A 26429-nucleotide genomic window follows, 5' to 3' on the forward strand; every position below is an offset into this window, starting at 1 on the left:
GAATTTATTTATATTTTAGGCCACCTCTGGAAATCATCTAGGCCAACTCCTGCTTATAGCAGAGCTAAGTTCCAAGTCGGTGGAGGGTGCACATTCTTGTACATTTCAGCTGGAAAACCTCCAGTGGTGATTCTACTAGTTCTCCATGCATAGCCAGTCTCCTGAGGTTTTTTCTTTTATCACCATTTCCTCTGAAGCATGCAGCATAAGATCTGAAAAGGGTCTGGTGCCACCCTACATTTTCTGTTTCTTTTACCCTTCCCTCCATTTTTTAACCAAGTGTCTAAAAGGAAGAGAAGAATAATGACCATCCAAGTTGTTTGGCTGTACTTCCTTACTTGAGTGAGCAAGAAGTCAAAACTTCCTTACTGCAAGGACACACCACTGACATGTTGTGTTTGCTCTCAATTTCCCCAATTCCTTTTAGGCAGAGCTACTCCCCAGGCTGCCTGTCCCCACCTACTGCTGCAGCAACTGCTCCATCCCAGGTGCAGAACTTTTGCACTTGCCTTTTCTGAACTTCCTGACATTTCTGTCAGCCTGTTGTGTTGAGGCCCCTCTGAACAGTAGCCCTGCCCTCCAGTTACGAGCACTATCTAAATTTTGTGTCATTCCCCAAAACAACAAAGGTGTGTTCTCTCCCAGTGTCCATGTCACCAGTGAAGGCATTAAGCAGTATCAATCCCCAAGAATACCACTTGTACCTTGCTGCCACTCAGACCAACTACCAACCCTTTGAGCCCAATGGTCCAGTCAATTTTACAACCACCTGTAGCCTATCTGCCCGGGTCAAATCTTTCCAATTTGGCTACAAGAATACTATGGAAGATTGTGCTGAAAGCCTTAGTAATGTGATGGTAAAACAACAATCCCTTGCTCTCTCCTTGCTCAGGGTGCTAGCAATCTCAAACAGAAAAGTCATTTGGTCAGTAGAAAAGTGATCTGTTCTTGGTACATATATGACAACTGATCCTGATCACTTCTTTCCCTCTGTGTGCTTGGAAATTCCCTTGCTTCCCAGGGACTGAGGTAAAACTGATTGCCCTGTGCTCCCACAGATACTTCCTCGATTTTTCTGACAATGGCTGCAGCATTTGTCTTTCCAATTATTAAGGAACACTCTCGGTGAACACAACCTTTCAAAAGATGATAGAAAGCAGCTTTGTAATAACATCAACCAACTTCCTCAATACAGTCAGAATGTTTCCTGTCAGGCCTCATGTACTTGCTCAGTTTATTTAAGCAGTACATAACTAAGTTTTCCTCTGCAATGGACAGTTGAAAAATAAATCCAGACAGTCCAGATTTAAGAAGCAGCAGCATAAAATAGAAATAGGTGATTACAGAGGTGATGACATTCTGAAAAGAAAGGCTCTGCTAATAAAATTCTAACATTATGCTACAGTGGTATTTCCAAGCTACCAAATTGAAAATAATTGAGCCAATTTTTAAATTGAAAAACATTTCTTGAGGAACTTTCTTACAGCCAACTTGACAGTTGTGAGAAAATCTATCCTAGAACTCAACCGCTGTTTTGTTGATCACATGCTTGTGAGTGTATCATGCACTAAAAGAGAGGAATCAATAAAACACAGTACTTTAGAAACCAGAAGTTAGTAACTTCAGAAAGAAAATATTCAAAAGGCTCTAAGTCCAACTGTCACTCCCGGCCCAGAGAAGGAGACTAATCCAGAGGGATCCTATGACTTTGTTATAAATGTGCTTCACTAAATGATGATTCTTCACAGATCTTGAGGGTTGAGCTATTGTAAGCCCTCATATGCTTTTATGAGCTTAAAGAGACTTCTATGAGCCCTCATTATAAGACATTAAGGTATAGATACAAACAGGTTTTCATAAATTTCCTCTGTACAGTTGATATCTTATCAGGAGTCTAGGAGTAGTCTCCTTATAAAAGGCTAATTCAAAAGGATTACAAATCTTGCAAAAAAGTAGATGCCCTCTCAGTGCAGTGTCTTTTACATCAACTTCAGTGCAAATTATACATTCATAAAACAAGCCTGTTTGTAAAATTTACACTGTGGAAAATAAGAGATTTATTTCTTGACTGAGGAATTAGTCATTGTTATTACTTACAAACAAAGAAATTCTGCATTACGATCTCTGTCTCAATGGAAGGCACCTGTACAAGGTCTTGAGGAAATGTGTGACCTAATTACTGAGCTACTCCTACTCAAAATCCTCTAGGATGGGAAACCTACATACCATTTAAATATAAATCCACGTAGTAAGAGCACTCACAGACTTACCCTCTAATACTGTAAGCTATACCCATTGCAAAACTTCCCAGCAAAATAATCAATCTCTATTCGTGTCCAAAAGCATGGATGCCCCTCTGCTGAACCTGGCAAGAAGCTGCCCTAGACTGAGTAATCTGTATATAAGGCAACTCAAGATGCCCAGCATCCCCTCTGCATGCTGAGGTGAGCACTCTGTGACCAAGCAGGCAGCACAAAGCAGTCACTGATTAACTCGGCCACGCCTTGCTGGTCAAGGGGCAACGTGTGCCAGGACACACACGGCACCTGGAAAGTCATGCATGGAGAGACGACACCTTCAGCAGGCACAAAAGACAAATGAGACAGAAGATTTAGTGCCTTTATAAAGAATATCAGTAATAAAGTTTGCAGAGGCTTCCAACAAAAAAATAAATGTAAAAATATTGGGCCCAGAAAGTAGCAGCAGCCTGCACATGGAAGAGCAGCTCTGCTGGGAGCTGTGGGCTATAGGACCAGGCTGAAATTGGAGCCATTTTCACCACTGGTGACAGAAGCTGTTTTTACAGCAAGCACTATCACCATAGAAAAAATGAAACAAAAAGCAAATCAGAGGAAGATTTAACTTACACTAAATATAGACATGCAGACAAAATTTTTTAAATCTCACTCCAACAGTTATTTTTATTTATTTATTTTTAATTACTACAAAACACTAAGACTCTGCACAAGCTACTGTGACTGGACTGGAGAAAATGTTTTATTTATGTTACTTTGTGGCCAACAAGATGAGAGTGATATTTTCACATATGAATACAAACTGCATTCCAAGTAATTTTAAACTTAGTAAAATATCTCACATTTAGTCTAAAATACATGGCAAAGCTATCCCAAACAACCTGCTCTTCATGGCACTCTCAAGATGCAACACTTATGTTTATATTCTACACAATACTGATGCAAAAATATCCCCAGAAGGTAGGAAGCGTTGTGTTTTGCTTTGGGAAAGCATCCAAGAGCTTGAAGAAAACACCATCTTGTTCCAGAGGCAAAGACATGCCTGGGATTAATACAAAGGAGCAGGTCTTGCATTTAATTTCTGCTCCAAGTTCTATTTGATCTCTCATGCAATTCTGGGGTGTTAAAACAGGCATGAATAGCACCAAAAAGACCCAAACTTACAACCAGTTATTCACCACTACTTTTGATCAAGATCCAAACAGCAGTCCTGACATCAAAGATCTGGTTTGTCAGCCAGCATGGCCAGGGGCTGCTGCAGCAGCTCTCTGCGGAAGTTACTTTCTTCTCGTTATAAAAACTGAAGTACAAAACAGTTGTCAACACTTCAGTTTATATGGATTAGGTCTGCTCACCATCAAGAAAGCTTCTGCTTATAAAAGGACAAGTAGAAAGACTATTTTCCAAGTCTGTGGTTAGAAGCTCAATAGATTTAGCTGTTGCAAAGAGCAGTGATTAGAGATGACCTCATTCAGCCCAGCAGCTTTATTCACTGTTAGTTGCACTATCCCCAGAGCACTAACGGACCTTGTGTTGTATTACAGCATCACTCCAACTCCTTGAACTATTTACTCAAAGTTCAACCTAGAATTTTCTGAACCCACCCTTTTGCAATCCCTGAGGAGTCAAGGACTGGGATGCACAGATAGCAAGCAAATCAAAAGCTATACAGCTACTCTCACAAGGACCACATTCCAGCTGGATTAAACCTCTCCCTCTCCTCTAGTTAGAGTTCCAGGACAGCAACTTCCACACTACTACAGACAATCAAAATGCTCATTTTCAAACCACAAAAAATATAAATCTTAAATCAACACACATTCTACTTATTTGAAATTAAAATTACTAAATAAAATGTTTTCTTAAAGTTGACTGCATCTGAAAGAAGATGCCTCTGCGATGGATCATAAGTTCAGATTCCTCCTTCCTGGCATCTAATTTACCAGAATCACTGATTTTGGTTCATCAACAGATCACAGAACTGCTCTAGTTGTCTTCTGTCAAAAAAAAGATCACATATTTGATTCTTCACAGCCATGAAAATTCTTGGGTGATTTATGTGGAAAATCATAGACCTCCACTTCTCTAGTTTGTTGGTTTGCTTTTTTCTAAAGTACTATTTATGCATTAATATACACCTACAGGAAAACATTTATGTTCCTCAATTTTACTGCAAAAGGACTATTTTTAATGGGACAAAAGACAGAAATCCTTACATCTGTTTAGTTAGGAGTGTCTCCCTTTTCCCACATGATGCCCTTTGCTCACATGAAATAACTATTTTTTTAGCACTGACACCTCAGTGGATTCCATGCCCCTCCAGTCACTGCTCCCCTTTCCCTCATTTCCTGGACTACAGCTGAAACCCCAATAAACCCCAAGTTCTTTTATCATATGTTAGCAGCACATATACACTTCTTTCCATCTTCAAGTGGCACCTTTTTCCTTCCCACTAAAAACCATATTAGACCAGCAACAAATACTGCTTTATGTCGCTGGCACAGAATGAAATGAGAACACCCCTCAGCATCCCTGCTGCATTTCACACCTTGGACCATGTAGGTAATGTAAGATTCAGCTCTGGAGAACACTACATATTTAAAAAGTAACAGCCAGACATTTTTGTGCTAACAGGAGTGCAGCTTACCTTTCCCGAGGAACAGCAAACCAGTACTCTGGTTGCTTTATCTTTTTACTGTACTGTTGAGATATGGTCATGCTCTGAGACACAAAGGACTTTCTCATGGGCTTGCCTACTTTAATGCACAGAAACATTGGAGGAGTCTTGCTCTTCTCCTCTTTTGAAGGAAGCATATCTGAACAAGACACAAGAGAAATGGTCTGCTTACAGGAAAGTACAAATACTGCAGCTGATAAAACACTGTGACAAAGATTAATAATCTTGTGCAAAGGAATACTCAGAGGCACCATACACAGAATTATACTTGACTTCACAACTGGTTTAGTAAAACTACATTCATCCTAAACTGAGGCCATTTTGTCACAGTCTGTAACCCCCTCAGCTGTACAGCTATGTACAGATCAGCCCTGTAAAGAAATAGCTAAGATGACCAGGGCTGGGTGCTGCCTGCAACACGAAGCAGGCAAATAAAGGGGACGTGTTAGGGTCCAGGCGACCCATCCAGGCTGAAGGGCAATCCTGCACGCACACACACACATAAAAAAGCCCAGTCAGTTTCTCAACTCAGTTGGTCACACAGCAATACAAGCACCTTTTATCTGCACAAGACAGGGCCAAGCCTAAAAGCAGTGTGACAAAAAAACCCTGCTTATCAAACTCAGTCATGCTGAAGTTGCCTTCCTTGCTTTAGGTGTACACATATAGCCAAATACCACCAGCAAGATAGAAACCCTTATGAAAAAAAAGGAAATATCATTTTAAGAAAAACTGTTCTTAAAATTAAAGACTTGCACTTTAATAATTCATTCTTAAAATTAAAGACTTGCACTTTTATCATTCACTACCCCTCAATGTGAATCAAGGGTATGTCTACTGGTTCACTGAATTACCCAGAGAGGAGCATCAACACTCCAGGACAGATGAGTGCTTAGAGGCATTGGGCTGCCACAGAAATGGTAATGTGTGTACATGCTCTGAACAGAGATTTCATTCTGGTATGTGCTTTCCTGCAACAGCTTGAATTATTTCTGATAATGCAATGACTAATCAGGAGAAAAGCGATCACTTAGTACAACTATACATGTATTCCTATTTATCACTTCTTTAAGGGTTTCCATAGCATGAGAGACACTAGACACACGCAAATACTGTCAAGAATACTTTGGTGCCCCCCTTCACAGCTCTACTACCTTGGATACCATCAGAAACAAAACTGACAGACTTCAGTGAGGCAACAATGGTTACCAACAAGGGGTGACAATTCCAAGGCCATGAAGTGTCCCTGCCAATACTGAAACTGGATGACATTTCACTATCCTTCTTAAAGCCAGCAAACAGAAGTAAAGATTATATAAGCAGTGATCACTGAATGTGGAAAGAGCACACAAGCTACTTATCAAACTACAAGCTTAGAGAATTTGAAGATAGCAGGTAATATAAAATTGAAATACACAAAAAGCAAAAAAAGAGACCAGGTATTACAGAAAGAAGAAATTAAGAGAAGGCTGTCAATTCAAAGGTTACCATCATAATGCTGTCCAAGTCTCAGAGGAAACAAGGATAACCAGGGACCTACCTTCAATTGGTACTTGAATTTTCTGCAGCAGCCACAGTCTGATTTCTGATTGATTGTCTAACTGTGTTTCTTGACAGGTCTTGGCTACAGTTGGTACTAAGGAAGAGTCCACAGACTCTTTCAGATCCTTTTTCTCTGCTGCTGCTGAGCTGATTTCTAATGGAGGTGTTTTCCTTTCAACACAGCAGGAATCAAGCTCCATACTTTTAATTGTATGGAATTCATTAGCTTGGGACTTTGAACAGCTAAGTGTAAGGTCTATGCCAATTGCTTTATTGTTTTCACCTTTCTGGATTTCAGCCTTGTGTAAGTCTTCAGATGACTGAGACCCATTTCCATCTTTATTGAGGTAAAATTCAATAAGTTTATCTTTCTCTAGGTCTTTCTTAGTGTCCAATTCAGTCTCCACCTTACCTGTCGGGGTACTGACACATTTGTTTACTTCTGGAATAACATCTTGCTTTTCACACAGCTCTAAGTCTAAGTCAGCTTTAGGTTCAACACTGTCCTTTTTTTCCAAGGAATCAACTGTCAAGTGTTCCTGGACTTCTGTAGTAGGTTTGGTTACCTGCTGCTTAGTTCTCCCCAAGTCCCTGGGGTCAGCCAGCAAGCCTTCCATTACTGAGATTTTCCTGTCCAACCCTCTATCCATATGAGATGATGTCTTTTCCAGCTCAGTGAAGTCATCCTCTCCTTCTCCTAGAAGGGATTTTTCTTTGGTTTTGGAATCTGAAGCAATTTTTTCCCTAGAAGGGTCCTTGGTACATGCATCTGCATCAAACTTTTCCAAATGTTCAGTGGCAGTGATGTTGTTGGGAAACTCCAGAGACTTTGATTTGATTGAGCCCGTACTCTCCGATGACTGAAGAAGTTCAAAATCAGCAGACTTTTCCTTATCTGAAGGCTTTATCTGTTTGGCACCCAGAGCAACAGATGCATCCCCATTCTGCTGCCTCTTTTCCTTGCTAAGGGATTTGAATTTGCTGAAAGGATTGATATCTTTCTCAGAGGACAGGTCTTCCCATTCTCCTGGCCTGTACAGAGGACAAAGATCCTTTGGTATGTCACTGTCAGGGGAAATGATGGATGTACGTACGATGTTAAAAGCAAAATGGAAACAGAAAAGAAAAACTAAAAAAACTAAATATCAACTTAACATAAACCATGAAACTCAACAAAAAATAACCTTCTCCAAAATAGACATGCAGTACTGGAAATAAGGGACTTTAAAGACAATGGAGAAAAATGCCGAAAGTATAATACCAAAATAAAATAAGTAAACCACTTGGCAGAATATGTCACATGGGTGAAGAGATGTTACATATGTAATAAGAATGTACAAGTCATCAGAAGTTCCATAACCAAAAAACACAGGACATGTATTTAGCTGCTGGAATTTAATACACATCATTTTAATATTGTAATATTGTAATATTTCCCACACCTAACAATGTGTCAACATCTACAACCTACCATGCTTCCCTACTCAGTACAAATGTATTTTTGAGAAAAAATGGAGATAAGGTGTATCCTGTTTGAACATGTTTACTATGCAACAGTAACAGGCAACAGAGTTAGTAGCTTTCTCCTTTTATTTGTCTCCATTATTTAAACATACTGGTTGAATGCAGACTTCCTCAAATATTTCTTTTTAAAGCAGAACAATCATAAAACATTTCAAAATGAAAAATGCTGAATAAATGTATCACCATGAAACTTGAGCTCTTCATTACTGCTAAAAGTCTGAGGAAAATGAGAATACAAGATCCTCATCACCTAAAATTTCTGAGAAGTTATTAAAACCCCAGAGTAATGAGTGTAGCAAGTATTTGGAAAGTTTTTCTTGAAATGAGAAAAGGGAGGGAATTCAATGAATTTCACTGTTCAAAGAAGTATTGCCTGTAAGAACAAAACCCTGCTTAGAATAAGCAGTGCCTGATCTGTGCATAAATGAAAGTAGCCCACCCTAGAAAGTCTGTTCATCATAGATTTTAACTATTTCTGAGTCTGGTGTTTCTGTAAGTCCTGAAGATGGAAGCTAAGATGCTGTTATCTTCAAAACTTTCAAATACTCCTCTGAGAACAGTCCTGGTAACACAGTAATGGTCAAAATCTAAACCTTTTCACATCCACTGAAAGAGCCTTAGAGACAGGTCATGCCCAGTCATGGCATATTACAAACACTTTTATTAATTACTGGTTTGTACTGATCTCCTTTGCACTTTGGTTCTCACATTTGTGACCCATTTGTGTTTAATGCCACTTTAGTGTTCTAAAGAGAAAGTTGTTGTTCTAAAGAACAATCATTCCTTTGCTGGCGTTTTGCTGCACTAAAACTCTTTCCCCTCCATTCCCCCTTCCCCTACCCCTTTTCCATGACCCTTACTGAAAATCTGCAAATGTAAGCTCAGGGAAGAACACTCCTTACGATGGCAATGCATCTTTAATCTTCATGTGAGAGATGTCATTGTAGAGAGCTATTGAGACAACCTCCTCCATGGGGCAGATGAGTCCATATTCTTCACAGCCATTCTCAATTACCAGAGGATCAGACTTATGAGGGTCAAACATGATATTGTTTGGAGTTACTATCATGACTCCTCCAACGACGCCCTAAAACAGGAGAAGAAAGAGTCAGTACATCACATGCACTTATCATTGGGTATTGGATTTTAGGTTACTATCCTAAAAAACAAAACCACTTTCCTGTCTCTTTATACTGCATTATGCAGTGTTTGCTAGCAAAATACTTTGCTTTCCAATTGCGTCAAGTCAGACATTGTAAGGAAAGAAAAAAAAAATTCTTAGTAACATCCAAGTTCCTGGATGATCAGGAAGAACATCTGAACTATTCAACTTTCACCACTGACTGCTAAAAATGTGATTGGTACTCAATTATCAATTTTTTTTTTTAAAAAGGATAAAGCATTTTATTCTGGATGCAGCTACTTTCATTTGATCCATGAATTTTACATGCAACCAACACACCTACATGTAATTTTACTCATGGAAATGTCCAGGTTACTATGCCAAGCTAACATAAGAGGTCTCCTTAATCTAGTTTCCCAGAGGTACATGCAAAAACCTTCTCCATACAGCAAGCTGAGATAGCTTCTACCCAATCTAGAAACAGCTCCTACGATTGGTTCAAGCATATTCGGCACAGCTGCAGAGGACTCATTTAATTCTTCAAAACGTGCTCTAGCAATGCATTTGATAAAAGGGTGCTGTATCAGCAATTATTCAGCATTAATCCATGACCATTTCTTAAGGTTTAAAAAGAAGATTTCCACTGTCTTGCTTCTGCACCTTCTCCTCCAGATGAACTACAAGATTCACCAGACCAACTCAGAAGCTGTGTGCAAATCATGACATCTGACAATGGGAGACAGAAATCAACTGGAATGACCCACACTGCAGATACTACTAATTATACAAGGTCATCTGCAAGGCAAGCCACGAAGGCTCATAAATAGGCAGGTAAAAGACCAGAGGCTTGGTTTGTGGGGCTTTTTCTTAAAGCAGCAAGATATCAAGCTGATGGCTTGGCACTGGCAAATGAGCACATGAATGCCTGCTCCTTCATAAAGCAAAGTCTGTTCCTATTTCCCATTTGTTTCTCATGTATGACTCATTCCTCAAGCTTGGTTTGTGTTTGGATGACAGAATCAAAGTGCAGAGGCTTTCCCAGAAGCTGGAAGTTAATACATCAGTAGGCTGTACTTCCCATCCAGCCACTGCAGGATGCCAGGCACCAAGGGATTTCAGCTACACTGGCAAAGAGGCCGCCTCATTTTTGATTGCTCTGACTGAAAATTACCTTTTCCATTCTGCAGCCATAAAATTGGCAATCTGTATCCTCTGCACCTAACAAGCATCACATAGTACTGCCCTAATTTACATGCGAGACATCAAGTAATCCTCTATCACATTCTACAAAATAGCAGACTGTAAAATTGCAGAGTTGTTAAATACAGTCTACATCCACTCAATGCAAAAAGAAACCAGAAACTATAGGTGTAAACACATCCATCTTACAAGTCAAGACTAAGGGAAAAAAAATGTTGCAACTACAATGATTAGCATCTCCAGGGTTAATAAATTCCAGAGAACTTGAAAACCCCAACACGCAGACAGCTAACTGAAACCAGAGTCAACAAGGACAGACATATTAAAGTAGGCAGTTTAGGAAGACAGTGTCTTGCAACCTTGAGAAAAGGGCTAAAATACAATCCAAACATTGTGCCTTTGCTTCTAAAACACTTGCTGTAGTTTAGGATTGTAGTCCTGGCTAATGTAACAAGAAACAGAAAGTAAAGATTGTATAATGCAATATTTATCTTTTTATTAGACTTGCACAACATTCATTAGCAAGTGCAGAAGCAACATAGACATTTGGAAACACTGCTCTGGAAACAGTTAAAGTTTATCTTCAAGTCATAAATGAAATAGATTGGCATGCACTCATTTTATAAAGCTGTTGCTCAATTTGATGGACCTGGACAACTAATCCTGACATGTCATAATTCTGAAGTGCAGTTCTCTCTGTGTGTCTAGCAACACACAAGAAAAAATTATACATTATATTACCAAAACCACAGCAGTAATAGATAAAGCAAACATAACTTTTACATTCTTTAAAAACATGAAGCACATTTGACTGCCCAAGTATTCATCTCTCACTTATCCGAAGAGAATTTCAAACAATGCCCAAAAATCAGGTTCCACCTACCTTACCATCTGTGAAATAACGGCAATTCATTTTTAAAAATTTGACAACCACAGGCTCATCCTCTTCCGAAGTAGAGGACAGGACTCTCTCCACAGGTCTGAAAGCCTTTCTTGCCAAATCAGCATCCTTAGAAAATAAAAAGTTCAGTGCAGAGCAACAGGACCAGAATCATATACTTCTGGATTTTTGAAAACCTTTTGAAAAGGCTGGGTTCAAACAATTATTTTCTGTTTGCATAAGGAAGAAAAGCAATGGTCGTATGTAGGTATATATACACACTTCCCTCAGTATCCTGTATTTAAAAAAAACCACTAATCCTTGTAACCTTACAAGAAACTCCATACAAATAACGGGCAAGAAATTAAAAAACACCAAGGAAGGTCAGCTCATCAAAATCCAATTATACACTCTCACCAGGGAGAGGGCCTGCCCTAACACATCATTTACACTGAAGACCTCTGATCACAGGGCACTGGTATGATTCCCCATGCAGATGACATAGGGCTAAGGTTAAACACAATTATTCACTCCAAGCTTCTCTCCACTTTTGATTAGTGATGTATTTGAAATTAACCTCAGCAGATGTTAAAGATGTTAAAGGCAGCTAAACTGCCTAAAGGTACTATCTAAAAACCATCACAGCAAATCGCCCTTCTAAATAAAATAGAAGATCAGCTATGTCGAGGTCTTTCACAAAGATTAAATCCAGCAGTCTTGTCTAAAGACAAGTCTGTATATGGATACCACTACCATTTGTTTAACTAGAAAGAAACTGACTGCTCAAACTAAACTAACAGCCTTCCCTGTTCCAGAATGCCGATGCAGGATCAAGGCTCTGGACTGCAGAGCAGCAAAAGAATTTCCAGTAGGAAAGAGTAAATAATTGCTCATATTCAGCATTCTATTCTTTAAAGATTATGCACTACACTATTTTTAGTAGTTTTGATAGACATAGGGCCCAACTGAACTTGCAACAGGTTTCCACACTCAGCATTTCCTTAATTTGGAATATTTTTAAGACAATAGTAAATTTTGTAGTACAGCAAACTAATTTAATGCACAACACTACACACAAGGCCTATAAACTCAAAAGAAATTGCTATTTACATATTGATTTTCAGCTTCAGAATTAGAAAATGTGTTGAGAGTTTAAGACCAGTGAACCATGTTTGACTTACAGGGAGTTTATCATATTCAGCATCTGATGATGAAGGAGAAACAGGAGCACCAGGACTAGAAGACAGTCTCCCAGCACTTGTGTCTGGCACAAAGAGAATCTAAATACAAACAGGTATTTCAAAACAATGAGGCAAAAGCTTTAAAAGGTTTTAACTATGTTCTGTTAGAAAGGCAACACAATACTGATCACTCATATCTGCAATGTGCACCTTAAAAACACTCAGAAAAATGAAACTAATTTCCTTATTCCAGCTTTTGTCTGCTGGGTATTCTTAAGCAAGTCACCATCTCTCTGTGCCTCAGTTACTCTATCTGCAAACCAAGACATTTCAACCTCGTTATGGCTGTCAAGCAGAAGTAGAGATTTGCTCTTAATGAATAAATTGTTAATCTCCACACTTGCATCTCCAGTACTGGACTCTCCTAAAATGTCTCTCTCCATTTATTTCTCATCTTACAGGAGACTGACTAATACCCAACATAACAGCACAAAGCCATTTCAAATTCTGTCTCTAACTATAATTCTTTAATGCATTATGATTGCATTTATCCAGACTTCCCAATAGTCCAACTCCCTTGCAACAGCTGTATTATCTTCTTAAGCTTCAGAGTCATCTTTAAGCTTTAGTGACAGTACATAAATAACAAGTCAGATATGGCAATTACAAAGCTTCCCCCTCACTCTAATTCTAAGTAATAATCTATTGAGTTTCATTTTGAGTGAGGGCTTTAAATTACTGTCCATTATCCTTGTATCCAAGCACATAAAAGATACACTTAAGTAGTAAAAAACTTCTACATACATAGCAAATAATTATGTATTTAAAAAAACCCAAATAAATGAAAAATTTACCTGGCCTGGCACAATTGTCTGTGTGAAAAGCTTATTGAGCTCCACAAGCTTGTTTGGGGTGACATTGAACTTTAATGCTATGCTGTTTATGGTGTCCTGATTTCCAGCCTGAAAAAAAGAGTTGATGACTAAGATACCATACTGAACACAGCACCACACATGAACTAAATCCATCTAACAGATTGTTTACAGGGACAGACTTGATGACCTCAAAACCCCATCTATTTAATAGCTGATAAATAGGTGATAAACCCCTGTCAAAAAAAAGGACAGAAATATTCTTTCACACTATACAGTAGATAAAATGGAGAGATGTTACAGATGTCCCTCTCCTTTTCTCTTAAAACTTTAAAGAAGCACAACTGTATTTAGAACTGGTTTGGCAAGGGGGAGAAGGTCATACACCACAAAGTTCACTACACCTCCAGCAGCCACAGAATGTCAGGCATTTGTGCAGTTCCCAGCTGGGACACCACCTTCCACAGAGGCTATGGTAGAGAGTGGAATGCACTTAGGGACCTGAGGGCTCACATAGACATTTGGGGCAGAGCTAGCACACTGCTGTCCTGCTCTAGCTTAGAGAAACAGATCTCATCAAGCACAAGATGACTTAATCAACACTGAAGAATGGAAGTATTTTTCAGAATAACAAAACCATTGCTCTATTAGAGAGCCATAATGCAGAAGTAAAAATGGAACTGGCAGCTGCAAGAGGCAGAGATCCTGGGTTGAACAGAGATTCAGAATGTGACCCTAGCTATGGAGATAGGTGCAAACTGAGAAAGAATTAGTGCTTACAGTTTTGTGCCACTGCCTCCCCCTCAACCTCAACAACTCCACTTTCAAAAAGCAGGCATGAACACACCACACACCAGTACTTACTGTATATTCTATGGTACCATGAGGCTTCTGAGAAACCATTTTCTTCTCTTTCTTTTCATTGTTTTTGTTTTGATTGTCATCTAAAGAGCAAAAAAAATCCAAGTAATTGACTGTCAAGATGTTTACCTTTCAGCATGTTTTGAAACAGATCTACAGTATGTGCAAATTGCAGCTGTGAAGAAGAACAAGAGGACACATTAAAATGCCTATTAGGTCTTAAGATTGAATTGTAAGGCAAGAAAACTTCAAGTACAGCAGGTTTAATAACCGTTCAGAAACTCTGCAAGAGTATATGATATGATATGTGGTATATGATACCATAGCAATACACAACTGCTCCCATGGTTTCTTCCGTGATTCCTACACAATTCAGCTTTTGCATACAAGTACTTTGTACTGCCAGGTGAATATACACATATACTGCCTTGGTACAACCACAACAAATACTGGTTAATCACCACTTCACCACCAGTACATTGTATTTCAACACTACTTTATCTCTGAAGGAAAAAGTGTGCCAAGAGTCTTGCAAAGCATGCATGCATACAGTCAAGCATGAGAAAGCAGAAAATTTGTGCAGAAGACTTTGTCTATCAGCAGCAATACACAGAACCCACTGCAGCTGCAGAAACCCTTGCAGGACCCAAAAGGCACTTGCAAGCTGTCAGCACCAGAGCTCTCTACCACAGCAGGGTAGAGATTCCCAATTCTTGCAACACCAGTAGGTAAGCAAAACCTCAGGGAGGATGGAGCTCCCCAGCCAGCCCCAGTCTCACGGGGCTCCCCTCCAAACCCAGAGCCCAGTGCAGCCTACCTGGGGGGAGCGAGGGCAGCATGCAGCCCCAGCTCCAGGAGTGGGGACGGGGCGCCAGGAGGCAATTCATGGCTCTCCCTGCCTGATTGCCCCCAAGCCCTTAGGAAGGTCCCACTGCCTCCAGCAGGATGTTGCAGCCCGGAAGAAATGGGGAGATGCAAGAAGACAATGTAAGGCTGGACCCAGCAAAACCAGCAGCCAGGACCAAGAGCACGGACACGCTGTCCTGGGAGGACTCTTCCTGTGGTCCAAACTGGCAGCTCTGGAAGATCAGGGAGGAAAGGACTGGGAATGGTAGCGCAGGGCTTCTGACTTGCAGTCTTTGCTGCAACCTTTGCTATTTCCAGAGAGCAAGAGGCAGATAGTAAAAGGAAGGGTGAGGACTCACCTGCCGCACTGTAATGTACACAAGAAACAAGGAGGGGCCCAGTGTGCTACACCTGAACCTTCTGCTGGCCCATGTCCACAGCAAGATGAATGCTGTGGGGCTGCTTCAGTGTGCTGCTCATTCAGTCAGGTGAGACACACAGGAGCCCTGGACATGCATCCAGGTGTTATTGCTGGCATATCCCACCCACCACCTGGCAGGGATGCAGTCATGAGAAGTGCATTGGTTAGGGACATGACAGATACGGCAACAGAGGCAGAAAGCACGCAGAAACCAAACACAGACAGTTTCAGTACATGCACACAGTGTACATGGCATGAAGGACAGTGGGAGGAAGGGGAAGATCAGGACGACGCTGGCTTTTCCCTGATAGCATTTTGAAACACAGCATGACTCAATTATATCAGACACTTAATCTCTGAGACTGGACACCCACACCGAAACTTTTTAAATAAGCTTTCTTACTGTGTTTTTCTGACCATTTGCATTTTCACAATTGTCATACCACATAATTAAAACTACCTGAACTTTTTGTGATTTCTCCCTGAAGACAAGAAAGGTAGACTTCACCTTCTAGTAAATTACTTAGTCTAAGCTGTAAAAGGTAAACAAGTTTTCAGATATTTTACCCTTGTTTATGTCTGAAACAGTACACGAGGTAGGACACAGTTGAGAGCAATAATCTCTGCACCAGTATGACCTTGGAGGGGTGGGAATAAAAATAAAGTAGGCCAGAGAGATGTAGACAGAGAGAAAGAGATTTTGCACCTGCTGAATGAGAAAAAGCCTGGGTGTAGACGGGAGAAATAACAATATGCAATAAAAGCAATTTCGCTGAAGAGCTTATAGTATTTGCTATTAGCTAAGCATTTTTTGTTCCAAAGTTTTGTGTTTGAAAATGGAGAGCTGACCACAACAGCAACCACTATGCCACTGTGGCACAAAATGACCACAAAACAGCAACACAGACAGCTTTCTCCCCTGCAGCTGCCTGCCTGGGAGGCAGGACACCTCTCTCCCCCTCTGTGAAACAGCAGTATTTTCCAGGCCCTCCTAACTGCATTGCCTGCTAAGTTTGGAGATTAAAAAATACTGTCCAGGAAAATGTTATAACCTGAAATACTGCATTCACAGGAGACATATAATACACTCTAGTTCTTGGTTGACAGGACAGTGAACCTGGTTTGTTTAGTAAGGTTCTGAACACAAGCATGGTACAATAGAGAAGAGTGAACTAAATATGTACACATAGTTGAAAACCTCTAACCGCAGGACAAGAAAAAGAGAAGTTTAAAAGACAAGCTGAGTTTAGATTCAACAAAATACTGTGCTTTTTTTGTCAATAAATGTTAATAAATCCTAAATAAGTCGAACAATTAGACACTTTCACACTGTGTGCAAGAATACATGTTGTGTAGTCTGTTTAGCTACAGGCTAAAAGAAGCAGTCACAGTCTGTGAATTTGTGTCCTAAAACCAAAATCTGACATTCTGTGTTTGGATACCTTTTTCTTCTATCCCCTACTGCCCCTTTTTTTTCTATCCCAGGAACAAAGGGTTGAGAGCACTGTCCATACATTATGCCTAACTACTACACAGGTTTGGGCAATTCAAAATCACATCCTAATTATTTGAATAGTGTGAATTCTTAACTAGTCTATGTTTTTAATTGTGAGTATAAAGATTTAAAATCATAAATAAAAATTTCAGACCTTCAGAAGAAAAAATTGCAATGAATCCACTAAACCTGACAGGTACTGCTAAGCCCATATACTGCATGTGGTGAGGCCAAGGCCATGAACTGTTTACAGCAGAGTGACTGGAAAGCCTGGCAAAGCAGCACACCACAATATACTGCCTCTTCAGTTCCCTTTATCTTCCCTTATTTCTCCTCCAGGAAGCCCAACATTTTCTTACATGATCTGAGGGCAGACAGCTCTAGTATAGCCACAAACACACCCAGAGCACATGCAGGCATGATGGAAGCCTCAGGAACCACATTTCTTTCAATCAGAACTACATGAAGAGCTCCACAGGCTTTAAACAATTGCCTTTGGCTACTTTTTGAACTTGAACATTTGCTTAGTGGTGAAATGGCTCATGATTTTGCCTCCCAAATTTTCCGGCACTGCATGTACACTGGAGACGGGATTGCACATCCATGAGAAGTGACTAGGTGCTAATGCAAATTTGATCACACTGCATTTTTAGGCAAAGGGCAGAGTGGGTGGACTGAACCTCTCTGTGGTTTTGGGAAACTTGTAAATTAAGAATTATGTAAAAATAGTAAGATAATAAGCAGTGAGTAGAAGAATGCCAAGTGAGAACACGTAAGAAAAAAATACAGGCGTACTGAAAACAGGCAGGTCTAGAATGGGAATTTTTCTGCCCTTAATGGTATATTTTTATGTCAGCTTCCTAGCAGACTCTTGACATTTCATTTAGCAGTGTTACAGGAAACCTTACAAAAAAGAATTACCTAAGAGTAATTTGGAAACCAACTATTGAAGGAGTATGATAAAGAGGTCAATCAGTTTATCACTCAAAAGACCTTGACGCATGATAGGAGAATTACACCTCTGCAATTGTGTAAATAGCTCTGTAAGAAGATAGAATAGATCAAGGAGCATCAGGAGTCTCCTGGGCTGCCCACACAAGCATTCACTGTACTGCTCTGTTCTTTCAAGAGCTCCACATCGGTTCTATGACAATGAATGCCACACTGAAATGATGCTCATAAAGCAATGTTTCCCTTCTTGTACTTCATACTTAATTTCACTGAACTTCCTAATTAATGCTATTTTAAGGGTGAACAAATAAATAGTAATTTTTCACTTTCTGCATACCATTCATGATGTCACAGATTTCCAGCATTCCTTTCTTAGTTATTTCACTTTTTCCAATTGACTAATACTGCGATACTTTGGATTCGACTATTTTTCTGATCACACAGGTTGGCCTTCTTGTTACCTTTTCTTCTCCTACCACATCCTTTTGAGATGGAGGAAGTAAAACCAAACAGAAATTTTAAGCTATGAAAAAACCCAATAATCTGTGCTGGTGACAGAAAGAGGGTTTCCTTAAACCTGTATTAGTCATTTTTCCACATCATACACTAATCATTTCTCCACGTTGCTCAGTACATCACTGCTGTTTCAGGACATTCCAGTCCCACATCTCTATTACAGATTTGTTAAAAGCAATAAAATTATATTACCGTAAGTCTTGCCAAGCACCATGACAAAGGAGTGAAAACCTAGAGGTAGCTTAAAAGAATCAGAAACATAATAAATTAAGGGGAGAACAGTTATCCCTCCGAGTAACCTAATCAGGGTACTGATAAGAAATTAAGCAAACAAGGGTTCCGGGGGTAATTTCCTTATCAGTGAATAAGGTCTGATACCAATTATGGTGACAGAGATGCAGTACAGTAAATATCACTTAAGTGATTCTAATATGAAATACAAACTTAGGATGATAGAGGGGGAAGACAAATCAGTTTATCTGAACAATTTTTTCCATTCCTACTTTCTACCCTGACATTTTAATAACTTTCAATGATTCTGCTATGTGCAAAGTTGCGCACTGGATTATGTTATTGTGATTTAAAGCGTCTTTCTGGCTTTTCTCATGACTATCAAAGTGATGAACTGAACAGTATTCACATTAAAATTACTAGTTTTATATAAAAGTCTTTCTTTCAGCTCCTATCAAGCGTGGGTGAACCCCACTACCACAGAGACCAGATTCCTGGTTTGGGACACCTTCCATCCACTCTGATGTTTCAGCTGCAACAGCCTCTGAGAAAGACACCCCAGCCCCATTCCCTCCTTTAGCCAGTTGCAGCTGCAGCAGTTAGGGGGCATATAAAAAGGCTTTTTTGGCCATCTGATCAGACCTATCTCCTGAAGAAAGCCAGCAAGTTAAAAACATGCCCTAATCAGATTTGGATAGTGTACTGCTACCATGTTAAAAGAGAAATAAAAAATCCCTACACTTTTTTCTCAGATATCTATTTTTCTTTTCTGCTTCCCACTTTCCCCAGAGTCTCCTGACAAGCCCTCACTTTTACTTCTGCCTATTTTTACTCCACTGAATCATATCAGTTGGCTTCCTTCTTTGCCACTGCTGAAGTATCTTGAAACAAAAGGGCAGCTGTCATCTATCATAACCCCGCTTGTGCTTCTTCATTAGTGAGACTTCTCCTGACATAGGAAAACAGCAATTCCCTGATCAGTACAAATCCAGACACATGATTCTGAAATATCTATACCTTGAACAACATTCTCAATAAAAACTGACTGTCTGCTAATTATTTTCCAAGCAATTCTTTCAAAGGAATAAAGAGATTGCCAGAAAATACAGAGCCTCAATGAAAAATGACAATCAGTTCAAAGAACTGATTAAAAAAGTAGCAACTCCTTCTGCTATTAGGTATTTTTAGGTACACTTCAATAAAAACTGGACTACTGATATTCATGCAATATTCACATATTGCAGCTTCCACATGAAAATCTGCAAATATTTAAGGAACTTAAATTTCTTCTTTATTTACTTCATCTCCAAGAAGTAGCTTTAGCTCCTTCGTGGTCTGACAGCATTACTTGCAAATCCTGTTCAGGAATATGTCAGCATCTAAACACATCTTTCACTAAAGTATCACCATAAAATTTCTTCACTATTTTGCTACTTGAACATACCACAGCTTGCCTGGGAAGGCTATGCCATGTAAGTCAGTCAGGAGAAATCAAGTACTGCATTGTCCTGTCTATTGGTGTTTACAAGGTCATAGGTTGAAAATAGAGAGGAAAATCACGAAGATTCTAAAGATACAGGACACATGCCCATGTTTTTGTGTCTGGAGATGGCATCAGCATCTGATGTGCTGCTCACTGTCATCACTTCATCACACAGATCCTCAGAAGTCACAGAAAAGAGCAACTCAGTTTATACAAGCTACTGATCCCAAGCGTGACCCAACAAGTTGCAACAGAGCATCACAACATACTGAGAAGATATTGGGAAATGTCAGTAGAGAAAGCTGAGAGTGAGGGCATTACACGATCAAAAAGATCTGGTTTAACTTTGTATTATTGTTTAAATGCACTTGAAGGGAGTGCTGCTTTTCAGAGCATTTATATTAACTTTCAACAATGTTTTTCAAGCACAGTATGAGAATTTGAAGAAGAGAAATTGAAAGAAGAGAAGATGAAGAGGAATTAAAGGGCTGCCTTGAGGATACCAGGCCTGAGTTATGCAGGTTAAAAATGACTACCTCATGCCTCTCCTTGGAGACCAAGAGATCTGTAGTATGATTTCAAATGCACTATATTGTGCTCCTTACATACTTGGCTTATGAATATCCCTGGTCTTAGAGAAGAATGTCTGAAACTAGAATGAGAATATTCTACCTGTTCCCTGAGGGCAGAAAATCCCAAGAGAGCTATGGTGAGTCACTAGGAAGGGGAGAGAACTAATACACCTGGGTGCTGCAGAGGACTGCAGGGTACAGGTTTGGAAGCCTGGGTCAGGGAAAAGGCAAAGGATCCAATCTGCCTGGTTGATAGCCCTCCCAGGAAACATGGAAGAGAAAGACCTGTGAGAGTCCAACTCTTTATCCTAGCGCAGGATACGCCACCGAAGAGCTGCACATACCCTGCAGGTACTCGAGACTAACTTCACAGGGCACCCGTGCTCAGCAAGCACAAGACTCAGCAGGCAGCTGGCACAACCTAGAAAATCAAGACTACCCTAGGCATGATGAGCCAGTGGATCCTGGAAGTGATGAATTTGCTAACCACAAAGACGTATTTCCCTTCATTATCCCTGGCAGAAATATGACAACTCTTTTAAATAATTCTCCTGACACGCTTCTTTTTCAACTCCTGCACATGCACACCTGTCACAGTCTCACCATGGGCTATAGGACCAATTGCTCCACAGCCTTCCTCTCTTCCTCTGGGACCACTTTTCAGAGATGTTCAGTGCATCTGAGTTTAAATATAATTAAGAGCATAAGCACTCACTCTTTCTGAAAATTCAGGCCTTGGGAACACAGACAGCCCCTGGAAACACACCTGGCTCTTTCAGCAGTGAGATCAGTTTTAGCTAACCAAACATCAGCCTGTCATTCCCTAGTCTGACCTTTCCAGAATGTATCACAAGATGTCACTGCCTTAAATCTTACTTTGAGTAATTGCTATAGTGGAACACAACTTTGTAAAATAGCAAATCCTGGTATTTTTCCCCCCATGACAGAAACACCACTTTTTAATTTTCTGCCTCAATAATTTATGCCACTGTTAAAAAGATATCCCTGATTTCTAATCTCCACTTCTTTCTCTCCATGTCCTGGTCTGTTGAGCCTGTCAAAGCTCTTTGCTATGATATTTCAATTACTATTACAATTAATTAAGGATACGGTTCTCGGGTTTTTTCTCCCTCAAGAAGAATTATGACCAAAGTAGTCTCTCACAACTCCCTCTAGTCACCAAACATTTTCCTTCTTCCCTGAGCTGTGCTACATAGAACTCACAGTAACCCAAGTCAGAGAATCTGAATTAAGAGCAAAAACATCCCCTGTTCCAGCATCCTGGGTCCTGGAGGTCCAGAGAAGTCTAACAAGGACAAGCAAAGCCATGAAACAGCTTACATGTAAAGAATACTGAAGATCTTCAGCCTGGAAACAGTGGAAGAGGAATATTTTATAGAGAGAAAAGAACAAACAAAAACCCAACCAACCAGACAGAAAATAACAAAGAAATGCATAAGAAAAATCACAGGAGTCTTGCAGATGGTGAGTAGGGACTGACTGTTCAGTTATTTATACAAGAACCTATGGCCACCCAACAAAGCCAGCAGAAGCAAGATTGCTCTTCAAGAAAAGGGTAGCAAACCTGTGCACTCTTCACCTAAAGATACTACAGAAACCTGCACGGCCCAGGAGAGGCAAGATAAGCATATGGTAGATCATTCTAAATGCATGAACTATGAGCAGTTCAAAAGAGGACAGGAGTGTGGACGCTTTCACAAAATTCACTGCGTTCATAATCTTCCCCAGACATCCAGGTGTGGCCTTTGTGGGATCCTACTGCCCCTCTAGCACTTCTTCACCCTGGAATCACACACACCACTAGGCTTGGACAGTAGCCACAGTTCAGCAGCAGTCACACAGTCACAACGTAACTCCTTTTACTCACTTGCATTAAACTTTCAAGTACCTGTATTATGTTTTTGCCTCCAAAATGATGTTTTCCAAGTTTATGGTCAGGTAAATAGGCACATCAAGTGCCCCAAGTATTTTTCATAGTTAACAGGCCATTCATCCTGGAAAGCTTTGGTCTGCAATCTACCTTTAAAACATGTAATATGCCTGTACTCAAGTTACCACTCAATCCATGTACAGTAATTTCACCATTATAAGCCACACCATTTTGACTAAAATTTTGGTCCGAACCCGAAGTGTGGCTTATAATCAGGTGCGGCTTATATATGGACAAAGAATGAAAAGTTGCTGTTTTAGTTTGGAGGACAGGTGTCTGCTGAGAAAGGCCGGAGCTCCTCTTTGAAATGGAGAATGTAAACCCCCTCCCTCCAAATTATTACAATTTTGAAATCAAGGGACTCTCAGGCAAAGATATGGGAATTAGGAATAACAGTTCTTTACTAGGGAAATTAAAATAGAAATACAGTACTACAAAGAAACAAACTCCAAACCCTGGCAAAGTCAGAGTACAACCTGACACCCTGTCAGGCAGGGTGTTGGTAGCAGTCCCATTAAATGGTGGCTGCATCCTCCTGCAGTGACAGATGTGATTCAGTTGAAGCAGTGCTCCTGCAGAAGGTGCAGTTTCCCTCCGGAGGTCCAGTGGTGATGTGGAGAAATCCGGTTTTCCTCTGGAGTGCAGTGGAGAAAGGGGCTCCCTTAGTGTCCCAAAACCTCTGTTTTTATCTTGGTAAGAAATGTTGGGCTCTTCCCCCTGGCTGGAGCAACTTCCAATGGGATGAAGTAATTTTATCAGTCCCACAGTGGGACTCAATGGGCCATTAGCAGAAAATGACTCGCTGGAGGAAGGATGGGTTGTGAAAAGATAAAGAACAATGCCCTGCCTGGTTTCAATGGATGGCCCAGTAGCAGAATATCTGCCATGGAGATAAGGATCACTGCCCCCATCCTCAACAGATGGTGATAGAAGAGATACCTTTTATCACACCCTGTATTGTAACGTGCAGCTTGTAACCAGGTGCGGCTTGTGTATGGACAAAGAATGAAAAGGTGCCAACACCCAGAGATTCGGCTTATAGTCAGTGCATCTTATAATCGTGAAATTACTGTAACTCAGCACTGGTAACTTGTGGTGGGTGCTTTACCCCCTCACCTATAAAGTGTTAAATCACCAGAAAGATTCTGACCCCTTCAGAACTAAACACACTTGGTCATCCTACCAGAGGGATCTACCATTCAAATTTTAAATTTAAGACAGTCTAGAATATAAACCCAAGGGTCTCACAAAATACTAGTACATGACATCAGCAATGTAATGCTTACAAACGCAATTCGCCTTGATTGAATATTTGAAAATTAAGGAAGGAATATCAAAAACTTGTACCAACCTTTTTTAAAGGCTCACAGAAAAAAAATCACATCAGTTATCACAAATTCATCAATAAACTCTCAGGACTCCTATGTGAAAAAAATAACTGAAAATTCAACTGTTAGTAACATATATTGAGCTAAAATTATTTTTAGTTTCTCTTTAGTTCTTAATGCAGGTAAGAAATTTTTATGTTCCTGGACAGTTTTCATGTTCTGTCCTTTACTTTCCCATCCAATTCCCTTGCTTCCTACTTGAAACATACATTAGATTACTGACTAGAGGTGAGTTTACAAGTTGGTTTCATATACCCATATAGCTTCATTTCCTTCTAAAATGCAGACTTACAAACAGCTCCATCTTTTGTCTCAAGATGAGGTTGCCATGTGTGCCACGGGGATTAGCTCATTTGCTTTGAGCATGGTGCTAATAATGCCACGGTTGTGTTGATGGGCAATACCTATTACATACAAAACATCAAGTTTCAACTATTTGCATCTTTTATTTAGTTTAACAACAAACAAAAGCTTATCCACCAAGATGAGAACTTGAAAAGGACACCACACATGGGGAGCTTACCCAGTGTTAAGACATTCCCACGCAAATTCTCAGAACTTAAATGCTAACAACATTATTACTGGTACTTGCTACTCAGATTAAATTCTCCTGCCTATGGACAAGGCATTCTTTCTCTGTGCAACTGTTTCCAGCAAACATCTGTTAACAGCACAGCTTGAATATAACCTGGTGGTTTTAACACTGATACAGTGGGATAAGACCATTTGTCCTCATTCCAAAACAAGTCACCTGAAAACAGCTGCCTTTCTGTCCACTTTTTTCTTTCCACATGGTTTCTATAAAAAATGCTAATAAACCAGCTCCCTGAAGCTTCCCAATCAGCCACTGCCCAGTCACTACCTTCAGTTTACCCTCATATGCAAGTTATTCCAACCCCCTTGGTATCCTACACAGGCAACTATAAACAAATTGACTTCTTCCTATGCTGCTTCAATTTTATTTGAGATCTTCATTCTGAAAGAAACATATTATTTCCATTTTCATTCCTCCTTATATCCACAGTCATTTATGGGCTGAAGCACAGACACTAAGGCAAGGTCTCAGAACCTGGGAAAATTTAGATCTTGTTCTTACTGTTGCATTAAGCAACTTCATACAACACTGAGTAGCCCACTTTGTAAATCACTTGGATTACTTAGAATAGAAAGCACTTTGCTACACGAATAAGGCTGACCAAATCAAGCCCCCAGAGATTAGGGCTGATTACAGTTAGCTAGCTACAAGCAAAAATTTACACGGATTTTCTCTTTTTTAAAAAAACTCTTTCTTCTCTTTTCATGAGTAGCACCTTAATTAGGTCCTCAACTGCATCTTACTGTTCTGTACCAGGTAATACAAAAGACAAAACCAGGACTCAAAAGCAGAAGGAAGTTTCCATGTTTTACTCAATATTGTCTTAAAAGGTCCACTTCAGATTAAGCCTACTTAGCAGACGACCTGTTATTCCATGTGTGTTCAGCAAGTGTCCCACCATTTCATTACATTTAAATTCTCTATAAATGTTCACTGCATTGCAAGCAACTTAGATCTTTGAAACAAAGCACTACTTCTGGTATCATGGGAGCTGCCTCTGCTGTTTCTGTGTCAGTCAGGGTCAATCTCATCACGTAATGAGTAATGAATATTGCTATGCCCTCTATGCTTTACTTACTAGAACTCGCTCTTGGTCATCTACCCAGAACATCAGAGGCTTGGTAACTGTACACATGCTGGACTGCTCCTGTAACACTCCCTGCAGGGAGTGGCAGGGAGGACAAGTCAAAAAGAAGGCATCTGCTTTCTGCCCTAGGGAGATACTCTGGCACCTCCTGCTCAATATGTGATACACTATCTCATTAAATGGGCATATACCACTTTCCTTCTCATGGTATTTAGGAGTCCTGCTTGTTTTGATGTAAATCAGAGCTACAAATAAGAGGGGGTTTTGTTACTCTCACCTCCCGCTCCTGCAGAAATTGAGCGCTACACAGTGAATGCAAAAGGATGGCTTTATTATTACAGAGCAGAATGATAAGCTAGTCAACTGGATTTTGTTTTGTTGACAAAAGTAACTCTGTGGTATGGAACAAGCCACCTAAACCAAACTTTTCTTTATGACATTTTCTTTAATGGAGATCAATTCCTCACATATGTTGCCTGCTTAGATTTTCAAGCAAAATCAGTGGAATCCAGGAATATTATGCATATCTGATAGAAAGACACATTATATCATGCTGGAATAAATATATGGATGAAATTTAGTGTTGTTTTTGACCACTGTTACACTGCTTGTTTTCAGAAGCTCACACTTTTACCTGCTTCAGTGTTTTCACTGGCACAACACAAATTTCTCCAACCAGTTTAGCAACTCCTGACAGGAAATGTGCTTTCCTAATCTCACAAGAGTCAAATCAACATCTTTCAATAAATACAAGCTTCCCAGAGAGAGCATGTCAGAA

The 26429-nt window shown here is 40.0% G+C and overlaps 1 protein-coding gene across 4 annotated transcripts in view; it reads right to left on the minus strand.

The window, feature by feature from the left end:
- Positions 1-26429, minus strand: part of NCOA7 (nuclear receptor coactivator 7) — an 82712-nt gene that overhangs the window by 9320 nt on the left and 46963 nt on the right. For 3 of the 4 annotated variants that reach the window (XM_033054562.2, XM_033054560.1, XM_033054561.1), the window contains exons 4-10: positions 14119-14198; positions 13237-13344; positions 12383-12481; positions 11205-11330; positions 8901-9085; positions 6473-7539; positions 4903-5071 (exon numbers count right to left, since the gene is read on the minus strand). In XM_033054562.2, the coding sequence (XP_032910453.1) occupies positions 4903-5071; positions 6473-7539; positions 8901-9085; positions 11205-11330; positions 12383-12481; positions 13237-13344; positions 14119-14198 (1834 nt within the window). The remainder of the gene's footprint in view (positions 1-4902; positions 5072-6472; positions 7540-8900; positions 9086-11204; positions 11331-12382; positions 12482-13236; positions 13345-14118; positions 14199-26429) is intronic. The other variant, XM_033054563.1, reaches the window with a different exon arrangement.

This window comes from Catharus ustulatus, chromosome 3 (genome assembly GCF_009819885.2).
Source record: "Catharus ustulatus isolate bCatUst1 chromosome 3, bCatUst1.pri.v2, whole genome shotgun sequence".
Classification (NCBI taxonomy): domain Eukaryota; kingdom Metazoa; phylum Chordata; class Aves; order Passeriformes; family Turdidae; genus Catharus; species Catharus ustulatus.